The 17,249-nt window shown below is 36.2% G+C and overlaps 1 protein-coding gene across 1 annotated transcript in view; it reads right to left on the bottom strand.

The window, feature by feature from the left end:
- LOC144642761 (uncharacterized) overlaps positions 1–17,249 on the bottom strand; it is a 45,110-nt gene that overhangs the window by 13,261 nt on the left and 14,600 nt on the right. The window contains exons 6-19 of the mRNA XM_078501819.1: positions 13,568–13,639; positions 13,365–13,436; positions 12,503–12,574; positions 12,352–12,423; positions 12,172–12,243; positions 11,875–11,946; positions 10,821–10,892; positions 9,555–9,626; positions 8,396–8,467; positions 7,758–7,829; positions 7,434–7,505; positions 6,437–6,532; positions 3,780–3,857; positions 2,206–2,280 (exon numbers count right to left, since the gene is read on the bottom strand). Of these exons, the coding sequence (XP_078357945.1) occupies positions 2,206–2,280; positions 3,780–3,857; positions 6,437–6,532; positions 7,434–7,505; positions 7,758–7,829; positions 8,396–8,467; positions 9,555–9,626; positions 10,821–10,892; positions 11,875–11,946; positions 12,172–12,243; positions 12,352–12,423; positions 12,503–12,574; positions 13,365–13,436; positions 13,568–13,639 (1,041 nt within the window). The remainder of the gene's footprint in view (positions 1–2,205; positions 2,281–3,779; positions 3,858–6,436; positions 6,533–7,433; positions 7,506–7,757; positions 7,830–8,395; positions 8,468–9,554; positions 9,627–10,820; positions 10,893–11,874; positions 11,947–12,171; positions 12,244–12,351; positions 12,424–12,502; positions 12,575–13,364; positions 13,437–13,567; positions 13,640–17,249) is intronic.

The following is a 17,249-nucleotide window of genomic DNA, read 5'->3' as shown; positions in this document are numbered from 1 at the left end:
AACGACTTAAGTTTTGGCATTTTAGTCGTTACTTAAACTCAGAATGAGATTAAACTGCTGCCGCTCATTTTTTTTTTTTTTTCTTAAAAGTTTAAACTCCTTTTCAGTTTTTTTTGGAAAACAGTAAAAGTGGCTCGCAGGATAAAGCACTGTCAAGAATACTTACTTGCTTATTTACGTACTTACTTATAACTCAGTCACTCAGTCACTCACTTCCTTACTTACTTATAATTACTTACTTACTTACTTACTTCTAAAATACTTACTTACTCGCACACTCACTCACTCACTAATTTATTTATTTATTTATTTATTTATCTAGGGGCAACCGCACAAACAGGATGGTGACAACCATTTTTTTGTGATTTTAGTGGTCGGTTCTAACATTTAAACATGATTTCACTGTTATTGACTCTCCGAGATCATCCGTTTACATGTAGTTAGAAAATACCATGAACGCCACATCCATCAGAGGAAGAGTAGAGCAGTAATACTTATCGGGGAGTGTCAATACCCTCGCCCTGAGTGACACATTAATTGCAGAGAATAGGCTACCCTAATACCAAACTCTGTAGAAAGCTCGATCATAAAGACAATACGGAGCGGGATATCCCCTTTGACCATGTCAATGAGACGTGTGCCCGTGTAAACGTCATATTTTGAAAGAAACATCTTCAAACTGATAATGAATACGGAGTGTCCGAAACATGTCTTTGAAATTTAAAAGTGTGGTTATTTTTTCAAATAAAGAAAATAATAATAAAGAAATTTCGCTAATATTTTGAAAGGTACGATAGTCTTTAACTTTCTAAACATGCACAGTAGTTACCCTACACCACTTATATATCAAACAACGTAGCTCCTAGCTTCCTAGTCACCAAAGGAATCGAATTGTGTACAATTTTGGCTGGACGCACACACTTGTTTCTTTTGCTCAGCAAAATTAAGATAACGGTATTCGAAAGAGAATTTCGCTCGCATAGCGACCCTTTACTCCCTCAAACCAAACAACTCAATGAAAACAATAAAAGTAAGTGGGACTTTTAGTCACATTTAACCAACAATCTAAGCAAGTGAGATGTGCTCACACACACTCAAGATTAATAAACTGAACTCTTGTCAATTAAAATAAACGTTAGCAAGTTTTAAGAAAATATATAAGCGAGACGTTTGCTCGCACGCGCTCGAGCTAGTTTAAAAGGATTTTTATTTCGCCTAAAAGAGCAAGCGAGACTTTTACTCGTAATGAAAAAAAAAAAAAAAAAAAAAAAAACAGGAAAAAGAAAAAAAAAATAGTTCCGTTCAAATTTGAACCAACGACCAAGACATACAGCATGACTGCTGTAGAACTACTATCACCCAACTGAGCTATTGTAACTTTGTACGTCACACAGTATTTTGTTTTGATTATTTATATATTATATTTGGACGCGCTTTACAAAGTCGTTAATTGCACGGCTATGAGTAAACAAATGGCTTTAAACGAATGGCTGTATTTAAGCCAGTCATACAGAGATAATTTCCACCAAATTTATGATCTGTAGCGTTAATATTGAAGGAGAGCTATTGATTTATATCTATGCAATTACAGAGCAATGTATGGGCGCGTTGCACGGTGTTGCTAATTTTTTGGCTCATGAATGATCCACACCAAAAATAAAAATGTAGGGTTAGTAAGAGTGATATAGAGATACTTCATGCCAAATTTTAGACTGAAAGGTGTAATATTCGAGCAGTAGAATTATTTAATCGTAGAATTGTTTTACATCATTACAGTGCAATGTATGGGCACATTGCACAAAATTGCGAATTTCTCGGCTCTTGAAAGATTTTCATCAGAAACAAAAATGCAGGGTTATAAAGAGTCAAACAGAGATACTTCATGCCAAATTTTAGACTGAAAGGTGTAATATTCAAGCCGTAGAATTATTTAATGGTACTTTTTTAATTATTTATTGAATTATTTACAGAGCAATGTATGGGCACGTTGCACAGAATTGCAAATTTCTCGGTTTTTGAAAGATTTTCATCAAACACAAAAATGTAGGGTTATAAAGAGTCATACGGAGATACTTCATGCCAAATTTTAGACTGAAAGGTGTAATATTCGAGCCGTAGAATTATTTAATCGTACTTAATTATTTAATTTTATTTATTTTATTTCTTGTTTGTGTAATTATATATTTATTTATTAGAATACGTCACATTCGAGAATCTTTAAAGGTAAGACCATAAAAGGAGTCCATGCTTAATGACTTCAGTTTCGTCCGTAGCAAATATCTGTCAGAAAGATACAACATATAGATCACATTAAGAGGCTGTGTCTGTAATACTGGTCTGCCCGATCTGGCTTGTTAAATAGATTTCGCTTTTTTCTAGTGTGTTGCAAGACTTTCATGTACTTATACTAAAAACACAATTCACTTGACCGGATCATTAATTTATTTCCAGTTTTTAAGGATTTTCGGATCACCCGAACGAGCGCTTGTAACGACCACTGTCAAGGCTTAAATTTACCACAACTTTGAAAATTAATTAAAAAGGAACTAACAACTTCTGTACCAAAAAAAAAAACCACAGCATGTTAAATTATGTCTTTTTAATTTATCACACCAACTTTCACGAACATTGAGCTTGAATCAAGCTAGCACCCCTATCACACACCTTGATGAAACACTTAAAAACGGCTCAGATTCAAACTTTATTTTTGAAAAAGTGAGGCGGTTTACTTCAATCAAACCAACGCAGCCGAAAAGTAGATGTAATAGAAAATGTTCATATCGAAAAAAACCTTCTGGTATCGTCTTAATGAAATATATACAGCTGTGTAAACTTGCCCAATTTCGAAGATCTTCATGTTTGCAGCCATTTTGAGGGACTCGTCAGGACGAGGAGTTTCATCAACTGGCCTCGCAGACATACATAACACCATCGGAAATAAACAAAGATTAGATATAAATGTATTGCAGCTCAACTGAAAGAGAATAAATCGTGTTTAAAAATGGAAGCTCGACTTCACCTACTTATCGAGCTCAATGTTCGTGAAAGTTGGTGTGATAAATTAAAAAGACATAATTTAACAGGCTGTCGTGTTTGTTTGGTACAGAAGTTGTTAGTTCTTTTTTAATTAATTTTCAAAGTTGTGGTAAATTTAAGCCTTGCCAGTGGTCGTTACAAGCGCTCGTTCGGGTGATCCGAAAATCCTTAAAAACTGGAAAAAAATTAATGATCCGGTCAAGTGAATTGTGTTTTTAGTATAAGTACATGAAAGTCTTGCAACACACTAGAAAAGAGCGAAATCTATTTAACAAGCCAGATCGGGCAGACCAGTATTACAGACAGAGCCTCTTAAAAGTCAAAGATCAGGCAAGACAAAACATGTGTCCTATTGCTACCTTGAAGAAAAAAAATGATCCCTTCTCTTCTTCTCTTCCAAAAAAAGGGATAGAATAAACCATTTCCGAGTTGCCTTTTACCTATATTTGATAAAACACAAGTCCAGAAGCACAACGTTTCACATGGCACCAAGCAAATCAGAAACGGCCTATTGCACGTTCCATGTGTGCATTTGCCTGGTTCTTTTTGTTTTTGTTTTAGCTCGTACTTTTGTAGTTATTCATACTTTCTTTTGAAGACTGTAAAGTAATTTGAAATATTCGTTGCAGGCTTGGTGAACTCTGGTGAAAATTATTTCCCTTTAACGTACATCCTGTGTGCTGCAGTATGCTGCAGTGTCCGTTTGGTCATAACAATAATAGTGAAAAGAGTCCGTAACTTACATGTGTATTCCGCGGTGATAAACAAAAATCCTGAAAGCTTCTGGTTCAATTGTCTTGATAGGATTATCCGTAAACATTCTTTAACCATGCGAGTATAAAATAATAATGGTTATAAGACAGTAAAAAGAGATGTTATTCAATATTAATAAACAATCTTCATTCACTGTCCAAAATCCACGCGCGCAGTTGGTTAAAATAGATCACATGATTTTTCTTAACCTGTCGACAGCAAACTCCGGCAGAGCATTATTGACAATAACGCACAAAAATCGTCCATTATTAAAACTGTCCTCAGCTTCAAGGCTTGCAAAAGTGGAAGAAAAGTATATTCCTCAAATTATCAACGATCTAATACCAAACAAAATCAAAGAGGATAACAACCTAAAGCGCTTCCATTTTCAAAGGTAAACTCATCCTCGAAGACCCAGGGGCAGTTAGTGGGGGCGACGGGCAGCTTATCGGGACAACAGGATTTTCGGGCGAAAGTTTACAACATAGAGCGTAACAGCCCCTGGGCACTTTGTCTTACCGAACCAGTTCCAGAAGCGTTTGAACTCCTTCCTCCTGATTGGCCACAAAAATATTTTTGTGGCCAATCAGCGACGAGGACCGGCCAGGAGACTCTGATGTCTTCTTACACGAAGTTGTTTTCCTCATAGACTCGTCGTGGATGCTCTGCCCATCAATCGGATGCTATTACATGGAGAGTCTCAGAAAAAAATAAGCCTTAGACGACTGCCAGTTCTACACTGTTAGTTGCGCGCTTTTTAATAGTTATTCAAGTGAACAACAATTCTTATTATTTTTCTCGGTCGTTGCCCGACTTCTGGAACTTGCCACGGTCTGGGTACTTCACTGCACGGGCCACGCGTTAGCGAAGATATCGCTGTCGTCACCTATTGTTATTTTGTTGCCAGCTTGACAGTTAAAACAAAGGGTTTTTGTTTAATTTGTTGGATATTTAAATAACAAAAACAAAACTAATAAACAAGAGGTGCTCGCGTATACTATACTCTCGCGAATTAAGGCATGGTTCTTGTATTCATGCGACGTTTTGTTCATTTCTTCTTGATTTGTTCTTTTTCTCAAAAACCTTGCTTCTTTTTGTTTGCTTATAGAGGAAATGAAACTTTCCAATGATTGGCTCAGCTCTAAGTGGTCACGTGACCTACCACGCCCATAATTGTAACAATTATGAGCATTTAAGTTACGGGATGTAAACGTACAAGAAAACTCTCGTTTTTACTCTCAAAATCTTTACCTTACCTGGCCAAACGTCTTGCTAAACGGGGATTCTGAAAAATGTTTATTATTTTTTCACTATTTCTTATTTTTGCCTAGTCCCAGTCCTTCTCCAAAGAAAATACGTTGTAATTCAAACAAAATAAATAAATTTGTAAATCCCCGATTAGTTCTCTATAGTTGATGGTAACAGCCATTCGCACAAATCAAAATTAGTCAAACATTATATCTGCAAGTTCTCGTAAATTTGGTTTGAAATTTATATCAATAATTGGGTGTGGTATGTCACGTGATCAAGCAGAAATGTCCTTAAAACCAAAAACTGAAACAGTTCGTACAAATACTTCACCTTATGCAAGTTTATAAGTGAAAGCTTGAATAACTTTTAAATTAGACCACCCCCTCCAAAATTAACCTGACCCATTCCTTAATTCACTTGAGTAGCTTTAAAAACTTTTGGTTTCCTTGCGCTATGCTACATTTAACATATTCCCAGGCCTCTTTGTTTTGTTTTTGTTTTGCTCTTTTATCTGAGACCCACGTAGTATCATCCGATGGACGGTCTTAACAACAACGACGAGTCTATGAGGAAAACAACTTCGTGTAAGAAGACGTCAGAGTCGCTCTTCTGGTCAACCTCGCTGATTGGCCACAAAAATATTTTTGTGGCCAATCAGGAGGAAGGAGTTCAAACGCTTCTGGAACTGGTTCGGTAAGACAAAGTGCCCAGGGGCTGTTACGCTCTATGTTGTAAACTTTCGCCCGAAAATCCCGTTGTCCCGTCGCCCCCACTAACTGCCCCTGGGTATCCGAGGATGAGGTAAACTGCGCCTCAATAACTACATTTTTTGTGTGCGATTGACTTGCTTGTTGCTTGATTGTGAAAGCCATCGATTTGCTTTGAACAAGCTTGTCGCCGACTGTATTAATGAACGACCACAGTTGATGAACGATTTTATGAACCATTTTAAGCTTTATTTCTGTACGGCTTATTTGTGATGTTTATATTATGATCTAATCCCGTGTAATGATGTACTACTAACTTCTCATTTATAAACATTACTGTTTGAAGTTTGTTAAGGAGTGGTTTGAGTGCAGTGTACTCAGATTGTTTATTAAAAGGGTTAGAGTCTGTCCGTTCGTGCTTTGTGTACAAATACACGCACTTGCTGGCCTCACGATGAACTCGAAAATTTCCATACTGCACTCGGCTACGCCTCGTGCAGTCTTGAACAGTTCTTGTTTATTTTGCGGCCAGCGCGTGCGTGTATTTGCAAACAAAACACTCACAACAGTCCCTAACCCATAAATATCATCACAATTGTAATTTCATTTGAAAGATTTTCAGAAAACTAATGCAAAAATGGAATATTACATTTACTCTCGACAGTGTGCTTATTAGACTCAATACTCACAGAACATGTTCCCATATATTGTTATTAATGGAGCGTGGAATGAGATTAAAGAAAGCTCGATATGGAATATTTTCTAATCGGTTGGCACTCAGAGATCTAGAAGTTAAAAGAAAACATAGCTTCATGGGAGTACAGTTGGCGGGAACTTGATTCAATCTTTCTTATCGATGACTGTTCAACGATTGGTTCATGCTTAGTCTGCATTGTCGAGTTATGGCGCACGCGGGTAGTTTGGAGAGCACGAAAGAAGCGTATGGGTACAATAGACAGGAAGCACCTCTAGCTTCCTGAGTGCCGTCCAAACTTCTCAAGTGTACCATAACTCGATAGTGTACAGCTAAAAGCATGAACCAATTGTTTTTTGGTCACATTCTGGCGAACTGCACAAATTATGTTTATAACATAGCGCGGGGGTTTATTGGTTAACAGGCAATTGACCACAAATGTGATAGCCGATACGCGTTAACGAGAACAGCCGGGGAGCACAAATATTGCAAATCTTTGGGTGTTTTTAATAAAGCAATTATTCCACTCGGGCTTGTTGGATATGAAATAGTTAAAGCCAACGTGCGCTCCTGGAACAATTATTAAATATACGCACGGCTATTTGTTCTATAGCTCCAAGTTCCTGACGCTTACTTTCCGATAGTCTTTACAGCATTCAAATAAAGAAACTAGTGTAGGACTGCTTTATCCTTTAGAACATTAAAAATAATATTGATTGATATAGAGATGACACACACTTTTCAATTTGCGACGGGACTAAATCCCGTCAAATTAGTTGTACAACCAATATAAAATAAACCTTGACATTACTTGCCGGTCAATTTAATACACCGCAATTTTCCCTTTGACTTCACACAGCAAATGTACATGTGTTTTTTCAACAAAAAAGTTAATTAAATCTAAAAAAAATACTTCCCCTTATACTACTTGTGTTTGTACATAATATAGTTTACTGAAAAAGGCAAAACGCGCATAACGAAATAATACGCACAGTAATTGAAGGTTGTAGGCCTTTGCAAAGGTCTCCTTTGAAATTAAGGTTATCATGTTGTTTTGTAGGAAACTGGAAATAAAAAACGTTAAATAACAGTGTTTCAAATTGCAAATTAAATATTGTCAGCTGATGGTTTAACTCTTTTCCCCCTCTTTTTTTTTCTAAAAAAGTGCAAAACAAATAAATACAATCGATTCAGCTACATTGATTATTTACTCCATTTTTTTTTATTTTTCAAAACAATTCAGGTAACAATATATTAAGCTATAGCATTTTTTTAAAAAAATAATAGACTAATGACCTTACAAAGAAGTCACTTACAGAAAATTGAAACGTCGTGAACAACAGAACAAGTCATTTGGCAAATATGTTAGTTTGTTGTGAGAAAGATCGCTGAATACAAGATATCGAATTAGTGCTAGACTTTACCAGAAGGTAACTAGTTCATTCTCTAATAAATTCCATACAAAACTTCTAGGAAAAGCGAATAAAATTAATTAAAACTTCAATTTTAATCTAGAGGTCCTAGGATCAAGCCTTTTGCCATTCCTCTTAAAGTTTGTCTTTCGGAAGTCACGAGTTCAACTCGTCGGTCAGGCTTGTAAAATTGCTAAGTGACATTCCTTCAGCTGGTAGGGCTTTTTAACCATTTTTTTGGAATTTCTGTTTCGTCTATTTCACTGGCTACCTTCAGATGTGTAAGCAAGGACCATCCTAGCTTAGCAAAACAGAAGCACCGGATCCTAATTGAGGAGTGATCTAATCAGCTATGAAATTCTAAATAAACGAAGAAAAGCAAGCCTGATTTAACAGGTAAGGAGTGTATTTTCGAAGAAAGGTAGTGTCTTTTTAGGTATTGGCATTAAAAATGTATTCCTTCACTGTTTAAGGTGAATCCGTACTTACTCTGGGCCTTGAAAAACTACGGAGCCATCTTAATCAGCCTTCCTTAAACTTACAGAGTCTCAAGGTTTGTCTGTTTGGCAACCAATCCTTCAGGTACAAGTGTAATAGAATTTGAAGACAAATGTCTGTGAAAATACATAAGGTGACTAGGGCAACCAATCCTTCAGGTGCAAGTGTGATAGAATTTGAAGACAATTAGCTGTGAAAATACTTAAGGTGACTAGGGCAATGGAAATAACTGAGAAATTTATCAGATTTAATTGATGCATTATGTGCGTAGCATGATTAACCCTCGGACGTACAAGTAAATTCATACCCCCACCGTCTTACAAGTGGATTGGGGTGGGGCGGGGTTTGATGGAACCCCTCTCCAGGGCTTTCGCTCTATTAATGCAAAGCGAAATTGTTTTGCACTGTTTAGAAAGCCCGTAGCTTACTCTACAAAATGACTTATTTTTTGTTGTCTGTCATATGACGCCATCTTGGATTTCACCATTTTCTTAAAAAGTCACAACATAACGGGAAATGATTCAAAATCAAGCCAGAATGCTTATGGAATGTAAAAACAAAAAAATCGTACAATTTTGTTCAAAAATCTAGAAAAAATAATTTAAAAAATGTTTAAAATGACGATTTTTGACCAGACCTGCTTGTAATTATGACGTTGGTATTGTAGAGTATATCATCTTTTCAAAATTTCGAAAAAAAATCATTGGGGGAGGGGGGGTGGCATTCCCCTCCCCCTTGAACGTTCGAGGGTTAGACTTACAGATGCTTCAAATTTTCCAAATTGGAAAACACACTGTCCGATAGATATGTAATATTATATATTAATGCAAAGCGAAATTATTTTGCACTGTTTAGAAAGCCCGTAGCTTACTCTACAATATGACTTATTTTTTGTTGTCTGTCATATGACGCCATCTTGGATTTCACCATTTTCTTAGAAAGTCACAACATAACGGTAAATGATTCAAAATCAAGCCAGAATGCTTATGGAATGTAAAAACAAAAAAATCGTACGATTTTGTTCAAAAATCTAGAAAAAAATAATTTAAAAAATGTTTAAAATGACGATTTTTGACCAGACCTGCTTGTAATTATGACATTGGTATTGTAGAGTATATCATCTTTTCAAAATTTCGAAAAAAAATCATGGGGGGGGGGGGGTGGCATTCCCCTCCCCCTTGAACGTTCGAGGGTTAGACTTACAGATGCTTCAAATTTTCCAAATTGGAAAACACACTGTCCGATAGATATGTAATATTATTTGACGACAAATATCTGTAGAAACACATAACACAATAATGGACATGATAACTACAACATTTTTGTATCTAATCATTACGAAGTGCCTTGTTTTAACCAAATTCAGACCGGGCTTTTTTTTTTCTTTTCAGACCGGGGGGGGAGGGGATTCCACCGCCTACCGTAACGTGCAGAATATTTAAGCAATCACAATGAAACTTAGAGGATTTATAGTTTGACCAAAAATCTATCTTTTGGTATACGTCACGTGAGAAGATGTCGTCACATCACGTGACAATTACATCATAACGTCAAAACAGCCGCCATCTTGGATTTCAAAATTTTTCAAGGCGTCCGAAAACCGCCCGAAATTACTTCAAAGTACTCAAAATCAATAAAACTGTGCTTAAAAACCGTAAAAAAAAAAAAAAATTGCATTAAAGTTATTTTCCATTAATAGAAACATGAAAATTACAAATTTGGAAAAACAAGCCTGTCAAAATACCGTTGCCATGGTGACGTCAAGTTCCTATCCTAGCACATTATTTCCAGATGAATTTTAGATAAACTCGCAAAGTTTGGCAGCGTTTGGTTGAATCTTGAAAAAGTTATACGCATTCAAAGTCAGCGCGGGCACTTTCGCCCCGTTCCCGGTCTGGATAGGGTTAAACAAGTGTTAACTCAAGTAAGGTGTGCAGTGCGTTGTTTTAAGTTTAACTTTGAGATCTCTCAATTTACATAGTGTATGTGTATGGCAAGTTTTAGAGATTCTTCAAATTGTTCAAATTTTTAAACACTTTGTCTGACAGAGCTATAATAGCATTTGAGGCCAAATATCAGCAAAAACACGTAACCCGATAGGGAAAAAAAAACCACTACGAATGTTTTGGCTCGAAACGTTACATAATGCAATGCATATGACTATGAACGCATCCACGCATGCAGTGTTCCCGGTTTTATTAAGATATCTTCCAATTTTCTTAGCTTGGCTAAGACTATCAGGTTGAGATTTAATAGCCTTTTACTGGAAACTCTGTACCTGCAGTGTGTGATAAGTGTCACAGATTCTGCTAATTGTTCAACATTGTTATTGCGTTTGAAGACAAATTGCTTCTAAAACATAAGGCAAAATGAGGAAAGCGATAACTAAGAACTTTTTAGATCAAATCATCACACGATGACTCTTTTCAAGGCATAACATTGCAGCACATTATTCTTCGTTTCACTTACAGATCCTCTAATTTTCTTAGCTTGGCAAAGATATTCTTGGGCAGAAAGTTAATAGCGTTTGAAGACAAATCTCTGTGAAAATACATATAAGTGAATTCAGTTTTTAAGCAGTTTGCAGTTGAGTGTCGTAAAACCAAAACCAAAGTAATTACTCTGACCAATCACAAGGGAGATTAACAATTATGTAAAACAAATAAAACTCAAAGTAATTACATGTAGTCGTCACTAAGCGCGCGAAAACTTGCGCGAGTAAACTCACAATTGGTTTTGGTTTTACTTCTAATTGGCTGAGAAAGTGGCGCGAGATTTTTGAGCCAATCAATAAGCGTAGGAATGCAAAACCAAAGTAAAAGCAAATTACTTTCTACTCTCAAGTGAAAACTGCTCTAACACCATAAAATTCAACTTGTCGTCAAGCGTTTTGCATTTAATTGCTACCTTATATATCGGCTCTCTCACTCAACCTTCCACTGGTCGTCTGTCGTTAATTCGAAGCTGTCGACCGCTTTTACCTCCCGGCTTCGGTGCCATCCGATACATCTTGATGTCGAAAACTACAAGGCCGCATTTACTTGTCAATTCAATTCCTTGGGGCCAAGGAATGAAAAAACAAAGTTGAATTTTAAGCACTTTTACCGTATTACCTGAATACGGCTTCTAAATCGATCGAATAATGTATCCGAAATACGCGGTTTTTATAACGTCGGATTTAGCAGCCATCGTATAGGTTCCTACATGATCAACAAAAATTTGGGATCATTGGGGAAGTGACCGTGATATACATGGGTCATAAGGTAAATAAGACGAGATATGACACACTAGCCTCCTGCTACTAAGATTTAGTATAAAACGTACATTTCTTGACGAAGAGAGTCGAACAGTGATATTTACAACGGAGTTGGTAGGATATTGAGGAATAGGTCTTTTGTCAGTAAAACCCACTACAATTGTCAGTTGTAAATTCTATTTTAGGCGATTTGCCAGTTGTCAGTTAAAATTTTGGTCATTTGTCAGTTACCACTTGACCCCAGACTCTCTGATAAGTCTTACTTACAGGTACTGCAAATTATTCAAATTCTTAAACACTTTGTCTGGGAGAGATGTTAAAGCGTTTGAAGCCAAATACCTGCAAAAACACACCACAATGGAAATGCAAACTATGACGGTCAGATCCAATCATTACATAATGCTTATTTTATGAATATAGACGAATGAACGTTTTACGGTGTAGTATGCTCCAATTTACTAGAGATTTTCGTATGTTCTTGGTTTGGCTAAGATCTTGTCGGGCATAAAGCTAGTAGGGTTTGAAAACAAACTGCAAGGGCAATGTGTGATTAGTCCTACTCACAGACGCTGCAAATTTTCCAACTTGTTAAACACTTTGTTTGGCAGATATGTTAGAGCGTTTGAAGACAAATCTCTGCAAAAACATGTAACGCAATCAAAGAAAATGATGACCAAGAACGTTTTGGATCGACTAATTACATAGCGCAAAACATTGTAGCGCCGTTTGCCTCTTTTCACTTACAGATCTTCCAGTTTTCCTAGATTGGCAAATATTTTGTCAGGCAGAAAGTATATTGCGTTTGAGGACAAATCTCTGTAAAAACAAAGAAAGCAAAGTAAGAAATGATGATAACTAAAACAGGTGGGTATCGAGGCATATTTTTTTCACTTACAAATTTGTCAATTTTTTCAGATCGGCAAACATCTTGTTAAGTAAAATTGTAATACCGTTTGAATGCAAATATCTGTAAAGAAAAACACAAGACAAAAAGAAAATGATAGTAACCAGAGAAGTTAAAATCGTTCTCTCGATCTTTGATCATATGTGGCAGCAAGATTTAAGGTGGCTACGCAGTTATTCCGAGCAGACGTGTCCATGACAAACCTTGGGTAATATATTATGCAATTCGATTGAGCTGAAGAAGAACATTCTTAATCGTATATAAGTTTCTCTGGAACTACGTTTTAAGTAAAAACGCATGCAGATAAACATTTTGCGGACAGATTTTTGTTTATTTTGGAATTAGTTTATACTGATTCATTTCATACTCTAACCACGTTTCAGCAATATCGTTGTACTAGAAATGCAGAAATGTTAAGTTCATCTAAGTTCAGCCCAAAAATATCTTAAAATTGTCTGTACTTGATGCCCTTTGACAAAACAAACACCACAGACCCGAATTTCTGAGAGAAGTTTTTCCAATGTTAGTTAAATCAGGATGTCAAGCCAACTGTTTTTCACGCGAACCGATAAAAAAAGTACTCGCTACTTCTGCAAACATTTTTAAATCCTTGAAAATCTGTTCAAATTCCGCAAGTTGCGTATAATATATTTTTTTAAAAGTTATACAGCACTTTCGTGTCAAACTCCTTGCATGTGAATTTTCCCTACTTTAAATGAAGTTGTTTCGTATAGGAAAGTTGTATCGATGTTTTATAGCCCTTGTGCCAAAGCTGATAACTTCGTGACTCAAAGTTTGCCATAGACAAGTGCACCGGAATAACTAAGGACTAACTATTTGTCGTTTTACATACAGTTTTTGCAATGCTGACATGTTGCCAAATACGTTTTCAGGTAGATATGTGATAGTGTTTGAAAACAATTGCCTGTGAAAGTAAATCATACAGTTATTGAAATGACAGCAAGTTAAGGTGGAATTCTTAAGTTGTGTTTCATTTTCAATCAGTATAATCGTTGACAAGGGTAGTGAGTGTATTGTGCACTTCTTCCTACTCACAGAATTTTCAAATTGTACAAATTGGGAAACCTTCTGTCAGGAACAAATGTAATGGTGTTATACAACAAATACCTGTGGAAAAACAAAATGCAACAAGTAAAGTTATGATAAGTAATGTTTGTTTGTTTTTTCAGATCCAGTTATTACATTGACACATAAACACATATGACCATAAACCTATCTAAAGTTTGTTTGCAAACACGTTGCCAGTAAGATAGCAATGTAAGATAGTTTAAAACTATGTATCTGTAAAAAATCAACGTCCAATAATAAATTTAATGGACGCTCTGAACTCTCAGCCTTCACTTTAACATTCTTTTTGAAGCTTTCTCGGTTTTTGTGTGCCGTTGTTCTTATGAGTACGCAGCATGATTCAATTAAAAAAAGACGAGTAACCAGGATAAGACATTTGGTAAAAAGCGATCTCTGGTTGAAAAATATTTGTTAAAACAAGCTTTCGACTACCAGTCTGTAGTCTTTAACGAGTAATAAATAAAAAAAATGCGAACGTTCAAGTAGAGTAGGCTAAGATTACTGTAGAAAATAGAACATTTTAAACGTTTTTAGAAACCCCGATGAACAGTATCCCGCTTGCGTGCTTATAACTATGCACATACCGCCGACAGGCAACAGTAGCACAAAAAGGTTAAAACAGGTATTCTATAGACGTGCTAACATTTAATAAACGTGCATAAATTACGTTTATTATGATACGAGGAATGACGGATATATTTCTGGAAACACAATGCCTCTACGCGTTGCAATTAAATGCAAGAAAGTTATGTTAAGTAAAAGATAACAAACACTACATAAACAAACAAGAAGCTTGAGAAGCTTAAATCGGGCGGTTAATAATTAACAATCTGCTTTTACTTGAAAGGCAGGGTACAGTACAGTAAAAATCACTGGAAAAGCAGTCACTTAAGTAACACTCATTCGGAGGTTTGTGTGAGTAACACAGTCTGCATGAGCTGTATTAGTGTGTGTAGAACATAATATCTTCAATGTTTTCAAGATCGCATCATCACTTAATGACATAATGGTCTCAATTTATAAATATATTTAGCACAATACAAGTAAACGATTGAACTAGACGACTAAAAGATATAAATTTTTAACACTTAGCAAAGTGCAGCCTTTTCGCAATACTTAATAAAGGCGGGGTTTTACCTGAAGGCCATTTTTCCAACGCTTTAGGTGGCTGACGCATTTCGGTATTTTCCAGCCCTTACACTTTGATGGAACAGTACTACAACTCTTTATCAGGTAACTACTATTGTCAAGAAAATGATCACAACTTGTTGACCAATGATTAGGTGTGTGTTTCAAACCATTACTGTAATAGCAGCTGATGAAGAATAGTAGTACTGGCCCAAAGTATAAGGGCTGGAAAACACTGAAACCCATTTCAGCCGGCGTTTCAAGGATTGTTTTGCAGTATTTTGTTAATTTTTGGGCGATTTTGGGGATGTCTGGGAGGAGATAGTTTTTCTCAAAGGATGAGGAAAATTTAGACAAATAAGAAATATTGGAGATTTAATGTGATTTTAAAATTAGAATTTGAAGTTAAAAATTGGTGGACGGACACCAAACAGTCCCCTGACAACCTGGAATGCTCTTGTGCGGGGGTCAACTGTTAAGTGATGATTCCATTTTTTTCTTCAATCCCTTCTTTAAATCTCTTAAAATTTCATTCAAATTCAGGTAGAACCCCACCTTAAGTTAAGTTCCTATGAGAAAACGACAGAAGTCAAAGGTTGCGTGATATAACCAAGCATAGATTTTAATTATATCTCCCTTTCCCTCTCCTTAGCCTTTCACCCCCACCTGTCCCTCCCTTTCTACTCCCATCCTCTCCCCTCCCTCCCCTCCTCCTGCAGTATTTTACTCCACCCTATCCCATAAAGCTTTCTACTCCAATTACCTCCCCCCTCACCAGCGTTTTAGGGGAGGGAACAAAGCGGAGGCTGGGGTGGCGTCAACAAAGCGGAGGTTTTGGGTGGCCGTTACACAGTAGTCCGAGGTCTGCATATGTCACGCAGTTTGCGTGTGCTCCAGAAGTCACCTTCTTTTTAACACACACGCCTAGGCAAGCTCCAGCTTTGGTTTGAAAATTTATATTGCGTACCAAATCTTAAACAAAATCAGCTCAGACAAGTTGAATAGCATAAAAAGGAAATTCATTTCACGTCAAAACAAAAAAGACTATAGACTAAAATATAGAAGCGTTAAAGCTTTCACAAATCAGGGCTTTCAATAAGTTTTGAAAAGTAGGCGGCAGGGTACTTTTCGAGCGCCTGCCTGAGGGCATGCCTCCCCCCCCCCCCCAAAAAAAAAAAGACATTGAAATTTAGATGCTTGAAAATGCTATTTTCGGCATTTTTCATTCAATTAAATGTTTGTATACATTTCCTGACCGTTTCAGTATCCTTTTTTCTTGGTTTTTCGTTTGTACGCGTACTAATCTGTGCCAAGCATTGAGAGAATAACGGAAATTTGCATTAATTTTGATCTCCCATACCAAGCCCTTAGAGAATAAACCGCTTATAAAACAAAACACACTTGAAAATAATTCTCTAAGGTTTTACACCGTGCAGTACTAACGTACTAAAGTACTTGATAACAAACACCACATCGTACTGAGGATTTTTACTAATCAACATAGAAAAAAAAAGTTTACAATGGTTTGTTCCCAAAACGTTTTTTTACTGTACAGAGGGTCTGTATATTGACCTGTAACTTGTATACCGTATTGAAAAATTCAGAACGAACCGACGTCTGCCCGCTACCATGATATCATGTTGAAAAATTAGCTTGTTCGAAACCGTAGCAAAATCGTTAGAGACAGACAAGATACAGCTGTTTACTGGCAGTCTTTGAAAATCCTGAATCTCGTCAAAATGAGCCAAAATAAAGTTTTTAAATTTCCTTTATCAATGGTTCTTATCTTTTTGTTCAATTCTATGAACTACTTTTATGCAGTACTGTCCAACAAAGATTTCAATTTCCTCAAAGTTTTGGGACAAAAGGATTTAGAAAATGTTTCGTGCATAATGTAATTTGATTAAGCGAATGTTTTCACGGCTATAAATACTTCAAGCGGTTGATTGAAAAACCGTTTTGTTTTCATCAATGAGAACCACTTTCAAATAGTTAAGGCATAAAAAATAACAATCAGATTAGAATACAATATTTATTAATGAAAGGTTTCATTGTTATGTCTCGGCAGAGATACTTCTTTTTTGCAAGTTCAAATGTATGCAAATTTCGTGTGAAATGTAATTTGATTCCACTGTCTTGTTTTCCATGTTCATGAATGGTGAAAACAAACTCTTTCTTAAGAAAGTTGCATTTTGTATAGGTAATCGCATGTTTCCTCGTAAAATTAAGGATTAATATCACGCGTGTTTTCAAAAGTTGTAGAAATTGCCAGAGTCGCGAAGCGACGAGGGCAATTTCTAAACTTCTGAAAACACAAGTGATATTAATCCTTAATTTTACGAGGAAACATGTGATTACTTGTTTATGACATAGAGAGCAAAATTTTCTGAAAATTGTCGATGCTAATAATAAAACTGTACAGCGCGAAGCTTAATTTGGCTTGCGAAACGAAAACGTTCCTCATAATCGAGCAAATCTTGACGTTCGGAAGAGAATAACGCTGACAGTTGTATGCAATGAA

The sequence above is a fragment of the Oculina patagonica genome, chromosome 2 (genome assembly GCF_052425735.1).
Source record: "Oculina patagonica isolate OP01 chromosome 2, crgOcupat, whole genome shotgun sequence".
In the NCBI taxonomy this organism is placed as follows: domain Eukaryota; kingdom Metazoa; phylum Cnidaria; class Anthozoa; order Scleractinia; family Oculinidae; genus Oculina; species Oculina patagonica.
The sequence above is the reverse complement of the archived record's forward strand: the minus strand, read 5'-3'. Positions and strand labels throughout refer to the sequence as shown.